The sequence below is a fragment of the Rhineura floridana genome, chromosome 3 (genome assembly GCF_030035675.1).
Source record: "Rhineura floridana isolate rRhiFlo1 chromosome 3, rRhiFlo1.hap2, whole genome shotgun sequence".
Lineage (NCBI taxonomy): Eukaryota > Metazoa > Chordata > Lepidosauria > Squamata > Rhineuridae > Rhineura > Rhineura floridana.
Genome location: NC_084482.1, coordinates 216,988,184 through 217,006,259, shown reverse-complemented (window position 1 = coordinate 217,006,259; position 18,076 = coordinate 216,988,184). Strand labels below are relative to the sequence as shown.

The 18,076-nt window shown below is 43.8% G+C and overlaps 1 protein-coding gene across 1 annotated transcript; it reads right to left on the bottom strand.

Moving 5' to 3' along the window:
• Positions 1-4,603: 4,603 nt before the first annotated feature.
• LOC133378970 (vomeronasal type-2 receptor 26-like) lies at positions 4,604-17,048 on the bottom strand. The gene is made up of 5 exons (XM_061613584.1): positions 16,902-17,048; positions 13,653-13,892; positions 6,235-6,462; positions 6,009-6,135; positions 4,604-5,514 (listed from the first exon to the last, which is right to left on the bottom strand). Exons 1-5 carry the CDS (start codon positions 17,046-17,048, stop codon positions 4,604-4,606), a joined length of 1,653 nt encoding a protein of 550 aa, XP_061469568.1.
• Positions 17,049-18,076: the final 1,028 nt, after the last annotated feature.

The following is an 18,076-nucleotide window of genomic DNA, read 5'->3' as shown; positions in this document are numbered from 1 at the left end:
GGACGGAGGTCCAGTGGTGTCTGAATGACTTGGTGACCACAAGGGGCAAACATTATGCTCAAGGAGCAGTTTGTGGGCAGGACATAGCCGACCGCCAATATTCTGAGAGAGGAAAACCAGGAATCCCAAAGGGAAAGTACAATTAAACTGGTTAGAAATGCTTTGTAAGTTGAGCATTGTTTGTAAAATCTGCTATGGAGGTAAAGGAGGACCGTTTGTAACCACAAATCAAGAAGGGAAAATGGGGGCTATGTATATGGAGTCTTTGTGGTTAAAATTAGGGAATTAGTAGGTGATAGTCAACCAAGGTCACAGAGGGCAGATGTTAAGGTAAAAAGCCATCCTTCTCTTTCAGAATTACTCTCCCCAACCGCAGGACACCAAGGGGCCAGCTATGCACTCAGATGCTGCCTCTAATTCCCCAAATCTTTCTCCAAAGACAACACAGGGACAAAGGAGGGAGAGTGTTTTATCAGAGATGGCCATAAATGAGAGGCTGTCCCTGGTAACTACAGAAAATCAGAAGTGCTGGTTGGGAAGCAGAAGGTCACTTACTCTATAATCCTGGTTAAGGGGGGTTGGGAAAAGTCATATGGTCTATAATAAGCTCTTCTTGCATCGATGACTCCGCCAATGAGGTGGTCTCCTGGCCTGTAATAATTAAATGGATCTTTTTGACCGAATAAATCCACTGGGCATTTTGCTTTCAGCATCCCACAGGCTCCATGGGGCATGAGCAGCAGAAGCAATATCATTCTGGCCATGCAAGTGTTGCCCCCACTTCTGACAGCAGTGACTATAGCAGCACAACTGGAGTCCAGCAGCAGCTTCAGAAGCAAAGGCAGCAATAGGGAACCTCCCACTGACGTGGTCCCCGCCTGCCCCAAATCTCTGAGGCCCGGCTCTCAGTGGCACAGGCGTATTTATGCCCCAGTTCTTCTGTCAGGTTCGTTACAAGATGTTACCTCATCCTGCCTGTGATCCTGATGTTTATGCTCTCAGTCTCAGGGTCTTTGGGGAAATCCCTGGACTAGACAAATAAATCACAGAGATTTTCATAATTATAAGGAGAAGAAGGTTCCCCTTCTCTGCAACCTGCAAGTAGAAAAACATGTTTGCAAGAACTCACAGATGTCCCTGTCCATCTGGGTCCTGCTAGGCCTGAGGAATCGCCCATTTTACAAAGTTCAGCAAAGAGCAGCCATGGTGGGCCTAGTTGATGGGGGGGGCATGCGAGAAGATTGTCAGATTACACCCGAGTGGAGAAATTGGATAGGAGAAGGTTTTCTCCCTCTCTCTTGTTTATTTGTTTGTTTGAACTTGGGGCCGTCCAATGAAATGGAATGTTTGAAGGTAGGGGACAGAGAAAAAGAAAGTCTTTCATGAAGCGCAAAATTAAACTACTGAATTTGCTCCCACAGCAAAGGTCACCAACATGGATTGCTTCAAAAGAGGATTAGACAAATTTATGGAGTATAAAGCTATCAGTGGCTACCGGCCACGCTGGATATGCATTGCCTCCGTGGTTGGAGGCAGTTTGCTTCTCAAAACCAGTCTTCCGAAATCGTAGGAGTGGAGAGTGCTCTTGTGCTTAGATCCTGCTTGCAAGCTTCCCACAGGCATCTAGCTGGCCACTGTGAGAACAGGAAGGTGGACTAGATGGGCCTCTGGCCTGATGCAGGAAGACTCTTCCTATGTTCTTATGTATGTGGTTAAGAAATATATCCTAGTCAGGATACTCCAGTTTTAATTTCATGTTATTATTTATTTATTTATTATTTGATTTATATCCCGCCCTTCCTCCCAGCAGGAGCCCAGGGCAGCAAACAAAAGCACTAAAAACACTTTAAAACATCATAAAAACAAATTTTAAAATACATTAAAGCAAAACATCTTTAACAACATTTCTTTAAAAAGCTTTCAAAAGATCTTCTAATATTAAAGAGCATTTTAAAAAAAGTTTAACATATTAAAAAGCAATTCCACCACAGACGCAGACTAAAATAAAGTCTCTACTTTAAAGGCTTGTTGAAAGAGGAAGGTCTTCAGTAGGCGCTGAAAAGATAGCAGAGACGGCGCCTGCCTAATATTTAAGGGGAGGGAATTCCACATGGTAGTTGCCACCACACTAAAGGTCCATATCTTATGTTGTGCAGAACGGGCTTCCTAATAAGATGGTATCTGCAGGGGGACCTCACCTACAGAGCACCGTGAACATCTGGGCATATAAGGCATAAGACAGTCTTTCAGATATCCTGGTCCCAAGTTGTATAGGGCTGTGTACACCAAAAACCAGAACCTTGAACTTGGCCCAGTAGCAAATGGGAAGCCAATGCGGTTTTTTTCAGCAGCGGGGTGATATCTTGACAATACCCTGCTCCAGTGAGCAGTCCCGCCGCCGCATTTTGCACCAGCTGCTGCTTCCAAACCAACCTCAAGGGCAGCCCCACATACAGCCACAACAACTGTGGTTTTATGCTCAGCTCCAAATTTAGCTAGGATATCTGCCATTATTTCTTCATTGATTTTCCTGCTTTCAGCATCATCCTTGAGTAGCACAACTGGAGGCCGCAATAGCTTCAGAAACAAAGGCAGCAGCAGGAAACGTCCCACTGACGTGGCCCCTGCCTGTCTCAAATTTCTCAAGCCAGGCTGTCAATGCCACTGGAGGTATTTCTGTCCCAGTTCTTTCAGACTTGTGACAACAAGTTACCTCATCCTGCCGGTGCCTCTTCAAAAGCATTGCATCAACCTAACAGGCTGCCATCAATTCAAGGACTTGTTTTACCATCTTGATTTTCCTATTCAATTTTTGTTAAATAAACCCCTAATTTGGGGACAATTTAATCTTTGCAAATCACATGTGATATATTAGACTTAGGGGGAAATGGCCTATTTACATATTTATTCAATGTGATCAGACTGTCCTCACCCCAAATGGTTCAAAAGCCCCTCTGATCAGTTCCATGATCAACAGTTGAAGGCACAAACAATCAGGGTATCTAGAAATGTTCACCTCTTTGTCAAGACAGAAACATGCCTGCACTGTGTCTATGTGAGGGTAGCTGAAGTCACCTATTACTACAGCATTCCTCTTTTGGATGCCTCCTTGATCTCATTCTCCATCTCAAGATCTCCTTGAGCATTTTGGTCAGGGAAGGATAGCATGTCTCCAGAACTCTTAGAGCCTAGTATCACCAACTCACATCTATTCTGTGATGGAGCCTCCCTATGGATGAATTCTAGCTCATCATACGACATTTTAGAGACAAAAGAGGAAATGTGTTTGAGAAGTGCTTGAGCAGAAAAAATTGCATTTTGCATGAAAGCACAAGCACAAGCATAAAAAACAGACTAATGGAACTTGCTACATAGGAATGTAAGAGTTTTAATGCAGCTATGCAAAGATCCTCCGTGGTGCAGAGTGGTAAGTGGCGGTAATGCAGCCAAAGCTCTGCTCATGGCCGGAGTTCGATTCCAATGGTAGGAGGAAGTCGAATCTCCTGTAAAAGGGGCCGAGGTCCACTCAGCCTTCCATCCATCCTTGGTCAGTAAAATGAGTACCCGGCATATGCTGGGGGTAAAGAAAGAGAAAATGGGGTGAGGGGAAAACCATTTGTGACATGTGGTCACTAATCCAAAGAACGTGAAACAGATCTGAGAATGAGCAAAGCACACTTTTTCAGAAACCAGTTTTAGCATGTTCATCATGGGTTGAAGCCCAGTTCTGCTGCACAAATGCATGATCTCCACCCCCTTCTTTGAGAACTATGTGTGGAATATTTTATTTATTTATTTATCATTTGATTTATATCCTGCCCTTCCTCCCAGCAGGAGCCCAGGGCGCCAATCAAAAGGACAAAAAACACTTTAAACATCATAAAAACAGACTTTAAAATACATTAAAACAAAACATCTTTAAAAACATTATTTAAAACACTTTCAAGACTTTTTTTTTAAAAAAGGTTAAAAACATTGGTTTATTTTTTTTAAAAAAAAACATATTGAAAAGCAACACAGAAGCAGACTTGGATAAGGTCTCAACTTAAAAGGCTTGTGGAAAGAGGAAGGTCTTCAATAGGCTCCCAAAAGATAACAGAGATGCCACCTGTCTAATATTTAAGGGAAGGGAATTCCACGGGGTAGGTGCCATCACACTAAGGTCTGTTTCCTTTGTTGTACAGAACAGACTTCCTGATAAGATGGTATCTGCAGGAGGCCCTCACCTGCAGAGCTCAGTGATCGACTGGATATAGAAGGGGTAAGACAGTCTTTCAGGTATCCTGGTCCCAAGCTGTATAAAGCTTTGTATAGCAAAACTAGAACCTTGAACTTGGCCTGGGAGCAAATATGAGTTATAAACACTGGGAATCTCGCTGTGATAAAATGATGCATATAAATCTTGAACACCGAAGGACCTGTAATCATTCCAGGGTCACTAGACATTCCATCATTCATGACTACTTTCTTTCATAACTGAGTGCAAAAAGAGATCTGGTACATTTGCAGCATCTAAGGAGCTACATTCCAAAGAAAAGCACAAAGGTTTCATTACAGCTCTGCTGGACATTAGTAGTCAAAATATAAGATTATAGTTTAAGAATCAGATACCACCTTTCGTTTTTGTTGTTAAATGCTCCTTCATATTCAGGTCAGGTCTGAGTACAATAATATAGCATTTGGGGAGGAAGATGCAGCCCAGAAGGCCAGCGCTGGAGGCCAAGATAGAGAAGACCTGCACGGCTACCATGTATTTCCCCTTTGTGCTCAGGTAGGTGGGCACAAAGGAGATCCAAACACTGCAGAAGACCAGCATGCTGAAGGTGATCAGCTTGGCTTCATTGAAGGCCCCAGGCAGTTTCCTGGCTAGGAAAGCCACCGTGAAGCAAATAGCAGCCAGGAAGCCCATGTAGCCAAGGACACCATAAAACATGGCAACAGACCCTTCATTGCATTGCAGGATGATGTGTCCAGGCTGGGAGTGCATGTCAGAGTCTGGGAATGGTGGAGAGACACCCAGCCAGATGGTGCAGATGACAACTTGGACACTGGAACAGGAAATGACAATGGAGTTGGACAAACCCTTCCCCAGCCATTTTCTCATTCTGTTCCCTGGTTTTGTGGCCAGGAAGGCCAGCACCACAGTGATGGTTTTGGCCAAGACAGAAGACACAGCGACTGAAAAGATGATGCTGAAGGCCATTTGTTGGAGAAGGCAGGTCACTTTCCTGGGCCGGCCGATGAACAGAAAGGGAGACAAAAAGCAAAGCAAGAGAGAGACGAGGAGGATGAATGATAGGTCCCGGTTGTTGGCTTTGACGATTGGAGTTTCTAGGTATTTAATGAAGATTCCTAACACAAGGCCTGTTATTAAACACGAGAAGAGGGCAAAGGAAGCCACGATGATCCCCAAAGATTCTGCATGGGAGAAGTAGGTGACATTCTTGGGGATACATTGATCTCGGTCTGTGTTGGCATGTTGATCCTCTGGACATATGGTGCAATGCTCTGCATCTGAGAAGGAAAATGACTTCAGTATCATTGACAACACCCTTTCATGCATACTTGTTTATGTCCTAATCAGAGCTTGGAAAAGTTACTTTTTTGAACTACAACTCCCATCAGCCCCAGCCAGCATGGCCACTGGATTGGTCTGATGGGAGTTGGAGTTCAAAAAAGTAACTTTTCCAAGCTCTGGTCCTAATATGAGGATGAGTGAGCAGGACAAGGCAGTTTCTGATGACACTGGAATGACATCACTGCTGTTTGCTGAACCTCTCAGGGGAGCCTAGTCACCAACAACCTCATTTTAGGTAGCGGGGCAATGGCAGAGAGCCTTCACTTATGAATGTTCCAGGAAGCCTCAAATATTTGTCCCATCCCCCTGCGGGCAGTTGCAGACTTTCCATAGCAGCATTGGGCTGACCACTGTGGGAACAAATACCAGACTAGATAGAAGTTTGGCCTGTTCCAGCAGCCAGGCTGTTCTTTCCTCTGGAGTCACCCACCTTCCTGAGTGGAGATGGTCCCTTCTGCACACGGAGCACAAGCATAGCAGCAAATCGGCTGTCCTTCCTGAATCTCCTTGGCATATCCAGGGCGACAGCTTTCAGTGCACCTTGAACGAGGCACAGTCTAAAAACAAAGATAAGGGGCATCAACAGCAATGCGTTACAAGCATTTGCATCCAAGGAATTCATGCCTAGAGTCTTAGGCAACATCCTATATTCCTACCTTGTTAAACTTCCTGGGCCACACAATGGCTTCTGGGCTAATGGTGAACTTGATGTCGGAGGATGTCCGTCCCTCAATGCTCCCAACTTTCACAATGCCATGAGATTTATTGGGAAATAGGACCCAGTTCATGATATCAAAGTTGCCTATCAGCTCTCCTTTCTCTTCAAAATCCAATCCACCCATGGAAGAATTTGAAGCACGAATTTGTCTTAAGAAAGTGTGAAACTAGAGTGACAGAGAGAAAGCCAGCATTTAGAAAACTTGATGATAGGGTTGCATAAAAATCCTGTCCTTTTGCACTCCACAGAGCACCACCACCACTCACACTGAGGGCACAATATAAACAAGGTGTGGGGCAACTCCGGCCCAGTGGCAAAAGGAGCATGCAACTCAAATGTGGAGATTTGAGACTTTGAGACCAGGAAAAATTAACAAAGGGCAGGGATTGGTTACCTCTGGCCTCCAGGCCAACTATGGCCCTTCAAGGAGTCCCATATGGCCCTGAGGCCATTTTCACCCTTGTGACATCAGCAGTTGGGCAAGTGAAGAGGGTTTAGCAACTTGTACGCATATGCTACTTTGAAGAGGCTTTTCAAAGCGTTTAAGAGAGCTCCTGCATGCTCAAATGTGAGAGCGGGGTGTGTGTGTCTTAAAGCCTTTCAAATGTCTCCCTGCATGTTCCTTTTAATTCTCCACGATAGAAGACTTCAAGGGGGAGGGGGGAGAGATTTGGAAGAGGTTTTTCCAAGTTTCGCCCTCTTCAAGTCTGTCATCATGAAGACTTAAGAGGTGCTCAAGGGACTAGAAATCTTTTGACGCACACACACACACACCTCTGAGTCCAAATGGAAATGTGGAGGGACACTGAGAGCAGTGAAACTGACCTCCTTGGGAATTTATTCTGTCTAGTCTACGCAGAGTGCTGGTACGGAGGTACATTAGACTTTAATGGGAGGGAATTTGCATTTCTCTGCTAAGGCAAATGTTAGGTTGCAGCATCCTTCTGGTAGAGAGACCCATACCCACCCTGGCATGTGGACTTGGTTTCACATTCAGATGTGAATGTGATCTCTTTGACATGTAATCTTTCCCACGCTTGCAATGGATGGATGGATGGATGGATGGATGGATGGATGGATGGATGGATGGATGGATGGATGGATGGATGGATGGATGGATGGATGGATGGATGGATGGATGGATGGATAGGTGCGTGGGTGCATGGGTGCATGGGTGCATGGGTGGGTGGGTGGATGGATGGATGGATGGATGGATGGATGGATGGATGGATGGATGGATGGATGGATGGATGGATGGATGGATGGATGGATGGATGGATGGATGGATTAGAAAGTTAAGCTGCCACCTTGGGCCAAGTTGGAGAATAATTTCAACATGTGTATGTTATGTACCTTCAAGTTGATCATGACTTATGGCAACCCTATGAACCAGTAACCTTCAATAGCTGCAAACCACCCTGTTCAGATCTTGTAAGTTCAGGTCTGTGGCTTCCTTTATGGAATCAATCCATCTCTTGTTTGGTCTTCCTCTTTTTCTACTCCCTTCTGCTTTTCCCAGCATTATTGTCTTTTCTAGTAAATGGTGTCTTCTCATTATGAAAACCTATATATTGATCGTGTATTAATATGGGACTTTCCAAACCATGCACAGGAATAGTAGGCAGATTGGAACAAACATACTGTAAACTGCCCAGAGAGCTTTGGCTATGGGGCGGTATACAAGTATAATAAATAAATAAATAAACATCACTAGCAGTTCAATCTACATAAGGTTAAACCACTTTTTTAAAAAGGCGAAATCCAGTGTCAAAATAAGTTTGGCCCCTTGGACAGCTCCCAGAGCAGATTCCACTGCCCCACTGACATGCAGCCAGCAGCCATCACAGTACCACAGAGGACCCTCATAGTGTCTGCAGCTGCAGGTGAGCTAGAAGGATGAAAGTGACAGAAAGAGCCACTGAGATCTCCCCTGCCTAAAAGAACACATGTGAGCATGCAGCCTACCTCTCTTCGGGGGAGGGGTAGAAAAGAACCTTTGGAATTGGAATCACTGGAAATCAGAAATGGGGAGTGTGTCATTGCACTCAGGTTCTGCTTAGGGCCTCTAGAGGCATCTGGTTGGCCACAGTGAGAAGAGACTGGACTACATGGGCTTGTGATCTAATTCAGCAGGGTCTTCTTATATTCTACTGTCTCGAGGACTGAGGCTGCAATCCAATACCCACAGAAACTGCAGGAGGAGAGAGGGCTGTTGTACTCCGATCCTGCTTGCGGGCTTCCCATCGGGGCATCTTGTTGATCTGTGAGGAGAGGAGGCTGCTCTAGATCAGCCTTTGGCCAAATGCGGCAGCCAGGCTCTTCTTATGACCCAGCAGAGACAGAGTGGGTGTGAGCAGAGCTTGGAAAAGTTACTTTTTAAAACTACAACTCCTATCAGGCCCAGCCAGCATGGCCACTGGATTGGGCTGATGGGAGTTGTAGTTCAAAAAAAGTAACTTTTCTAAGCTCTGGTGATGAGGAAGTCCAACTTTAGATAAGGCACCTGAATCTCTCTGAGAATATGGGGGAACAACCATTGGACAGCACTACATATCCCCATGGCTGGGGGAGCCATGCTTGGTGACACCACCAAGAGCCTCACAAATTGGATTTGTATCAGGAAGAGGGAAAATTTCACCTCACTACTGGATCCAGGACAAGGGCTGAGTCTGGATCTAGGATAAGGACTTTCAAGTAGTATTGTTATTATTATTATTATTTGTTGTTGTTGTTATGTGCCTTCAAGTCAATTACGACTTATGGCGACCCTTTGAATCAGTGACCTCCAAGAGCATCTGTCATGAACCACCCTGTTCAGATCTTGTAAATCCAGGTCTGTGGCTTCCTTGATGGAATCCATCCATCTCTTATGATTTATAAATGGCTTCTACATTCATAGTTACTGAAGATAAAATGAGATAAAATATAATCCCATACTGGCTCTAAAAAGGATTCCAGATTGCAGTGGTGTTGCAAAAGACCAAAAAGGAAATACCTGCCATGGCTGTAACCTTTGAAGTCCCAACCCACTTTCTTCACCTGCTGTCAAAATCCGTTTTGATCTGGATGAATATGCAGCACTTAAGGCCTGAGCCACGAGGTGGACACTCTTGTAAGTGCTGTAGCTGTCTTGAGACCAGACCCTCTCAAGCTCCTCTTGGGGTAAAGTCTCTAGGTTCTCCTTCTCTGTGCATCTTGTCCAACCTTCCTCAGTCATCACATATTTTGAACATGAACATTTGAATGCTTTCCTCCAGAACTGCAGAGAAGCAAATGAGCCATACTTGTCATGTTTTGTCCTTCGGGGAGTCTTCATCACAAAGGACAAAGAACCATGGATATCCAGAAAGTACTTAGTATCATAAAACAAGGTAGTGTAGATGCCCTGAAAAAATGTTGTGACCCAGACTTTTGCCCCAGTTTGTATCTTTCCAAGCATTCTTTGTATCGTGTGGATTGGACCAAAGTGGTCTTCAGAGTCCCCATAGTAAACAAATGCATTGGCTTTTCTCCACGTGGCAGGTGGTTCACCCTGTAAAGACATTCTGTACAGAGTCTCTCGTTCTACTCTTTCTGAGAAGGCAACACAGATCCCACTGCTAATCATCAGAGGTATGAAGGCTGTCATGAACCTCTCTCCATTATCATTGTCTGGAGCAAAGAGGCCAATCCACGTCCATCCAAAATGCAGAAGCAACTTGATAATCCCCAAGTACTGGGTTCCTTCCTTCGGGACCATCCGGTAGACAAAAGGGAACTGGGTTTGATCACTAAGAGTATCAAAACCAAAACTGACCTGGTGAGGAAAGGAAGAGATTGGTTGTGGCTGTCTGTCTGCCTGCCTGTTTATGTTTTGTGTTTTGGAAAAAAAAAAGATTTCTGTGACCTCTGTTCAGGTCGGAGTGTGTCAAAGTCTGAAACCTTGTTCGGTTACTGTGTTTAGCAGGCGTGTCTAGTAGCAGCTGTGTAGAGACAAGCTCTGAAAGTGGGGAGATGGAGAGAAGGGACATTGTTTTGAGTAAGTATAGATGGGGCATGAATCTGGTAAAATCATTATGATTGTAGTGGGAAATTCATTCTGATTAATCTGGAGTTTCTAGTCAGTGCAGTAAGGGTAAGAAAGATGACAATCAGTTGGGAGAAATAACTGTTAGTTGGGAAAGTACTCTTGCATGAAATGATTATATCTGCCCATTCCAATCTGGGTTTGGGCCTGATTTTGGGACTGAATTGGCCTTGATTGTCCTGATTGATGATGTTTATTGAGAGAAGGACAGGGGGAGTGTGACCCTGTTATTCTTACTTGATCTCTCAATGGCTTTTGATACCATTGACCATGGTATCTCTCTGGGCCAACTTGGTGAGATGGGTATCGGAGGCACTGTTTTACTGTGGTTCCAATACTATCTTCAGGGTCATTTTCAGAGAATAGCATCGGGGACTGTCTTTCAGCCCCCTAGCAGTTGTGCCGTGGGGTGCTGCAGGGTACCATCTTGTCCCCCATGCTGTTAAACATCTATATGAAGCCCTTGGGAGCAGTCATCAGGAGATTTGGGGTGAGGTGTCAGCAATACGCTGATGATACCCAACTCTATTTCTCTGTAACATCTGAATCGGGAGAGGCCATGCAAGCCCTGGACCAGTGCCTGGATGGTGGTGGGCTCAATGATGGCCAATAAACTGAGTCTGAATCCTAGCAAGACATAGGGTTGGTGGTTCCCGAGTTCAGATACTTGATCAGTTGACTGCTTTGGATAGGGTTGTACTCCCTCTGAAACAGCAGGGTCATAGTCTGGGGGTGCTCCTGGACCCATCTTTGTCGCTAGAGGCCCAGGTGACCTCAGTGCCTAGGAGTGCCTTTTACCAGCTTCGGCTGGTAAGACAGCTGCAGCTGTTTCTGGACTGGGAGAGCCTGACCACAGTTGTCCATGCACTGGTAACCTCTAGGCTGGATTACTGTAATGCACTCTATGTGGAGCTGTCCTTGAGGTTGGTCTGGAAGCTGCAGCTGGTGCCAAATGCAGGGGTGCAATTGCTTTACCACTGCTGAAAGAATTGCACTGGCTGCCCATTAGCTATTGGATCAGGTTCAAGGTTTTGGATTTGGTGTACAAAGCTCTATGCAGCTTGGGACCAGAATACCTGAATACCTGAAAGATCATCTTACCTCTTATATACCCAGTCAATATCATCTTACCCCTTAGATACCCAGTCAATCATTGCTCTCTGCAGGTGAGGGCTCCTACAGATACCATCTTATCAGGATGTCCACTCTGCACAGCATAGGAAGCGGACCTTCAGTGTAGTGGCTCCTACCCTTTGGAATTCCCTCCGCTTAAATATTAGACAGGCACCATCTCTTTTGTCTTTTTGGCACCTAGTGAAGCAAGTCTGTCCTTTTTCAACAAGCCTTTTATGTAGAGACCTTATCCCAGTCTGTGTCTATGTTGGAATTGCTTTTAAGATGTTTTTAAAGCTTTTATTAAAATATGTTTTTAAGGCTTTTTTTAAAAGATGCTTTTAAAGCTGTTTTGTTTTATTTATATATTTATTTTAATATATTTTAAGATGTTTTAGTGTTTTTAGTGTTTTTGTTTGCCACCCTGGGTTCCTACTGGGAGGAAGGGTTGGATATAATACTAATACTAATACTAATACTAATAATCAGCAAGAAGAAGAAGAAGAAGTTGATGAGAGAGATGTGGGGCAAAGGCCAGAGTAAACTCGGGGTGGAGTGGACACCCAAGACCTGAATATTAAGCCATTCATTCCCAGTGTCTTAATTTGTAGGGAAGATCAGAAAAATGGAGCCACTGGTTGAGTAGTTCTGAAAGGTTGCTGTGTATAAAGGCCTTACCAGAAGGAGGTTGCACATTTTTAAAATCAACTGGACTGCCCAAAGATTCAGAGATTCAACTGGAGAAGCTTTGAGTGCTGAAACAGATTGTCTCCAGGACCTGGACTGGGTTGGGAGGTGAATTTGGCCAGGGTGGAGGTTGAGGGAATTTGGCCTAAGGAAACAGCCACTTAAGGAGAGGCTGGAGTTAGCAATAGCATCTCTTGAGTCCTTAGAAACTATCATCAAGGCACATTTAAGACTCCAAAGCAAATATCAGTATCTCCTTCTGTACAAGATAGCTAATAGTTGATCCTGTCTGCAGAGTTGGGGTCCCTCTCTACCTAATCCCATTCTACGAAGCTACTAGGAGGCTGTAAAGGCATTTTAAGGGAATAGGTGGCAACGGAAAAGGGTCACATTGAGAAACTTTGAATTATTGTGGCAGGGAGTTCCATAGACCCTGACATATAAAAAATAGAGAAGCACCAATACCTGAACTTGTGTTTATAAAAGATGAGTCCAAGGAAAAGACTGGGCCAGCCCTGCCATGATGCAAGGTGAGATCTCTGATGGAGGGTTTGAGGGGAGCAGCAGATCAAGCCCTTGCACCCCCACTGCTGATGTCTGACATTGCCAAGGGGGGTGCCGCAGTTACTGCCACAGCTAGAGCTGCACCTTGAAGGAGGAGAGAGAGGTGGAAAGACAGTGGTGGTAGCCCACACACCTCCCTCATGGGCCTGGCAGACTCTCACTGGAGAGCCTGCGCAAGAGGGGAAGGGAAGGCAAAAGCTCCAGTCCCCGGAGCTCATTCCCATTATCTGTTAACTGCGAAGTCATACTTTCCCTGCTTCTCTCTCATTCCCTACTCTTGTCTGCCCTGTTTCTGGGGTCCTAAAGACCCATTTCCCTTTCCCTCATTTCCTTCCTCCCTTTGATTGTTGCTCATTGGGAGAACATCTGGTTGTGGTAAGGTTCCATTTACAGGGATCTGGAGAACATCTTAGATTGCTCTTAGATGGACCAGATTGCTCCATAATGACTTGATCCACAGAATATCTCATCCTAAGGATATCACTTGTGGGCATTGTTCTTGTTGCCAAGGGAGCTTATAGTTAAAGAATTCATAAAACTTGTTGATAACAATAAATATGTTTTCAGTTCATTTACTAACTGTAATTCAAAACATGCATATATTACATCATGCGCTATGCCCTAAACTGCATGTGCGGCAGACCTCTAGAGCCCTGAGATTATGACTATGCATTTCATTCACCACCACCATTCCCTAGATGCTTTAAGATTTTTTGCACAAGAGCATATATAATGAATTCCTTTTACAAGCAATTATTTTAACTGACTTAATGTTAAAAAGATTGCCAGGATATCATTGAGTTTCCTCCTTAATCTTTTGGACCTATCTCTCGAGAAGTTGTTTGATATGTTACATTCCTTGACCTGTTGTTATCAGCATAATACAATTATTTGCAGTTTGACTCCTTTCCCCTCCCAACTCCTACCTGTGGGATTTTGTAAAGGCCAGACATGATTGAAATCTGGTTGGAAATTTCAGAATTAGTTCCTTCAAGAACAGCCAACAGGTACTTCCATCTTCCACAACGGTAGTTTGGAATGTTGTTTTCTCCACCAGCAAAGAAGTCTAGCATGGCATCGGAGGTCATCCTTGCATTGAAACAGGTCTCATAGACGTTGTAACCGAGGGTAACGTTGGGCAGGATCCTGGGATCCTGGTTGATCTGCTGGATGGCAAACAAGAAGGACAACATCTGCCAGTACTCCTTATTAACCCAACTGCATATAATGAAATAACAAAACAAAGTTATCAGACTGCCATCCTCCATTCAATGAAACAACATGTCACATTCTTAAGGACCCATTTCAGGGCAACGTAAATGTCACAAGATCATGGTCTGTATGTTTGTGTGGGGTAGGGTGGGAAAAGACCTGCCCCGTTGCAAGGTGAATATTATGTGTCGCTTCAGAACAAAATTTGGGAGACGTAGGTTCCATTGTTGGAAAACAGCACACAATCTACAAAGAATAAACATTGTATTTAAAGGTTTATGGAGTACTGGGAAATCACTGCAAAGGTTGCAGTAGCTTTCCTGGCCCTGGCTGGTTTTAAAAAATGTGGAGCCCCTGTGCTGAAACTGAGCATTCAGCCTTGTACAATGGAACGATAATAATTGAAGCTACAGTTCTAACCCCAGTTATCTCAGAGTATGGAAGTAAAGCTCGCAACACATAACCTGAACAGGGAGAGGGGGATTGCCAAACTTAGCAATATACTAGGACGCTTTGCAACTGCAACAGCTGTATTTCATGACAATGAAAATGCTGGTTGAGCTGGAGTTCAGCTAGCCCAGAGGCTCCTGAATGGCAGTTGGATGCAGCGGACCTTTCCGCAGGCTCCTCTTCCTCCAGCTACAGTTCCACTGACTTCCACTGAGTTGAACTGCTCTGCCGGTGTGAATTTCTCTTAATGAACACATTTTTCTCTGCAGTTTTGACTGTTGTTGTTATGTGCCTTCAAGTCAACTACGACTTATGGTGACCCTATGAATCAGTGACCTCCAAGAGCATCTGTTATGAACCACCCTGTTCAGATCTTGTAAGTACAGGTCTGTAGCTTCCTTTATGGAATCAATCCATCTCTTGTTTGGCCTTCCCCTTTTTCTGCTCCCTTCTGTTTTTCCCAGCATTATGGTCTTTTTTAGTGAATCATGTCTTCTCATGGTGTGTCCAAAGTATGATAAGCACAGTTTCATCTTTTTCTCTTATTCCCTTTTTTCACTGTCCAGCTTTCACATCTATACAATCAAAGGCTTTGCTGTAATGTATAAAGCACAGGGTGATTTCCTTCTGAAATTCCTTGGTCCGTTCCATAATCCAATGTATGTTTGTGATATGATCTCTGGTGCCTCTTTCCTTTCTAAATCCAGCTTGGACTTCTGGCTTTTCTCACTCCATATATGGTAAGAGCCTTTGTTGTAAAATCTTGAGCATTACTTTATTTGCACGGGATATTAAGGCAATAGTTCAATAATTACTGCATTCCCAGGGAATTTTTCACCGTGGGAAAGTTTTGACTAACATACACATTTTTGCAAGCAATTTCTCCTAATATTATATTATATTATATTATATTATATTATATTATATTATATTATATTATATTATATTATATTATATTATATTATATTATATTATATTATTTATTTATTTATTTATTACTATCCCGCTCTTCCTCCCAGTAGGAGCCCAGGGGGGCGAACAAAAGCACTAAAACATCATAAAAACAGACTTTAAATATAGTTAAACAAAACATCTTTAAAAACATTTTGGAAAAAAGCTTTAAAAATAACTTTTTAAAAAAGTTTTTTGTAAAAAAATGTTTAATCATGGACGAAATCTGCTACCTATTTTCAACCCTTTTCTCTCCAAGCTAAAGCCTATGTTTCCTGAACATAGGAGATGGTGAGTAAAGACTGCTCTTATACATTTTTTTTCTCTAAAGAACACTCTGTTTCTTTATTTGTCTAATGAAGGAGAGGTGGGCTGTTTAATTCTCAGTGCTGTTTTGCCAATTTTACTCTGCTAGAGATAGAACTACAGTTGTTCATATCTCATAAACACAACATGAACCTGGCCCAGTAACAAATCAGCAATCAGTGCAGATCTCTAAGTAGAGGGGTTCTATGTTCTATGTTGACAGGGATTCACTCCTGTCACCAATCTGACTGCAGCATTCTGCGCTAACTGCAGTTTCCGGGTCAAGTGTAAGGGAAGCCCCACATAGAGTGCATTGCGGTAATCTAGTGCTGAACTGCCCAGTCCCTCAACCACAGTGGTCAAGCTCTCCTGGTCCAGGAAAAATCATAGTGTGAGGATTTTATGCATTTTATAAATGAAGTTAATATGGATAGATATTGAAAGGCTGCATCTTATGCAGTAAACCATAGGTTTTCAACTTGACATGAGTAAAAGCCAGCTAGCAGAAGGCTACCTGATGAGCTAAAAACCACCTCATACAGTGTTGCAAAATATTCTGCAAACAGCTGTCTGTGATCAGCTAGAAGCATCTGGAACATCCATTCACAGGGCAACCACAGTGTTTAGCAATGCATGGATACCTTTGAGCAACCTGTCAGTCACCAGCTATTGTTTTTGAAAATGAGAGAAGACTAGGTACAGTAGTTTCCAAAATTTTATACTTTGATTTTATAGATATATAGAAGAATAAATGATTAGATTTCAAATCAATAAGGATAAGGAAAGGCCCCCACCAATAAATAAGTAAAGTAGTAGGTCATGCTACAAGGAAATGAGATGGCAGGGAAGGCTTCATGGTTTGTAACCACAAATCAAGCATAGGAAACAGGGGCTACGTATATGGAGTCTTTGTGGTTAAAATTAGGGAACTAATAGGTGATAATCAACTTAGGTCATGGAGGGCAGATGTTAGGGTATAAAGCCTTCCTTCTTTTTCAGAATTAACCTCCCCAAACACAGGACACCAAGAGGCCAGCTATGCACTCAGATGCTGCCTCTAAATCACTAAATCTTTCTCCAAAGACAACACAGGGACAAAGGAGGGAGAGTGTTTTATCAGAGATGGCCATAAATGAGAGGCTGTCCCTGGTAACTACAGAAAATCAGAAGTGTTGGTTGGGAAAAGTCACTTACTCAATAATCCTGGTTAAGGGGGAGTGGGAAAGGTCATGTGGCCTATAATGACCACATCTTACATTGATGACCCCGCCAATGAGGTGGTCTCCTGGCCTGTAATAACTCACTGGATCATCTATGCTGGATAAATACACTGGGCATTTTGCTTTCAGCATCCCACAGGCTCCATGGAGCATGAGCAGCAGAAGCAGAAGCAATATCACCATTCCGGCCATGCAAGTGTTGCCCCCCCTTCTGACAGCAGTGACTGTAGCAGCACAAGTGGAGTCCAACAGCAGCTTCAGAAGCAAAGGCAGCAATAGGGAACCTCCCACTGATGTGCCCCCCCTGCCCCAAATCTCTGAGGCCCAGCTCTCAGTGGCACAGGCGTATTTATGCCCCAGTTCTTCTGTCAGGTTCGTTACAAGATGTTACCTCATCCTGCCTGTGATTCTGATGTTTATGCTCTCAGTCTCAGGGTCTCTGGAGAAATCCCAGGAGTAAACAAGTAAATCACAGAGATTTTCATAATTATAAGGAGAAAAAGGTTCTCCTTCTCTTCAACCTCCAGAGCAGGAGAAAAACATGTTTGCAAGAACTCACAGATGTCACTGTCCATCTGGGTCCTACTAGGCCTGAGGAATCGCCCATTTTACAAAGTTCAGCAAAGAGCAGGCATGATGGGCCAGGTTGATGGGGGCCATGCGAGAAGTGTGTCGGATTATGCCCGAGTGGAGAAATTGGATAGGAGAAGGTTTTGTCCCTCTCTCTAATTTATTTATTTATTTAATTAATTAATTTTATTTATTTATTTATTTGCTAGAACTTGGGGCCGTCCAATGAAATGGAATGTTTGAAGGTAGGGGACATGAAAAAAAGAAAGTCTTTCCTGAAGCGCAAGTTAAACTATTGAATTTGCTCCCACAGCAATAGCCACCAATGTGTAATGCTTCAAAAGAGGATTAGACAAATTTATGAAGAAAAAGGCAATCAGTGGCTACCGGCCAGGTTGGATATGCATGGCCTCCATGGTTGGAGGCAGTTTGCTTCTCAAAACCAGTTTCTGGAAATCGTAGGAGGGGAGAGTGCTCTTGTGCTTCGGTCCTGCTTGCAAGTTTCCCACAGGCATCTGGTTGGCCACTGTGAGAACAGGATGCTGACCTGATCCAGCAGAACTTGTCTTACTTTCTTCTGTATGTGGCTAAGAAATATATCCTGGTCAGGATATTCCAGTTTGAATTTCAGCTTATTGATA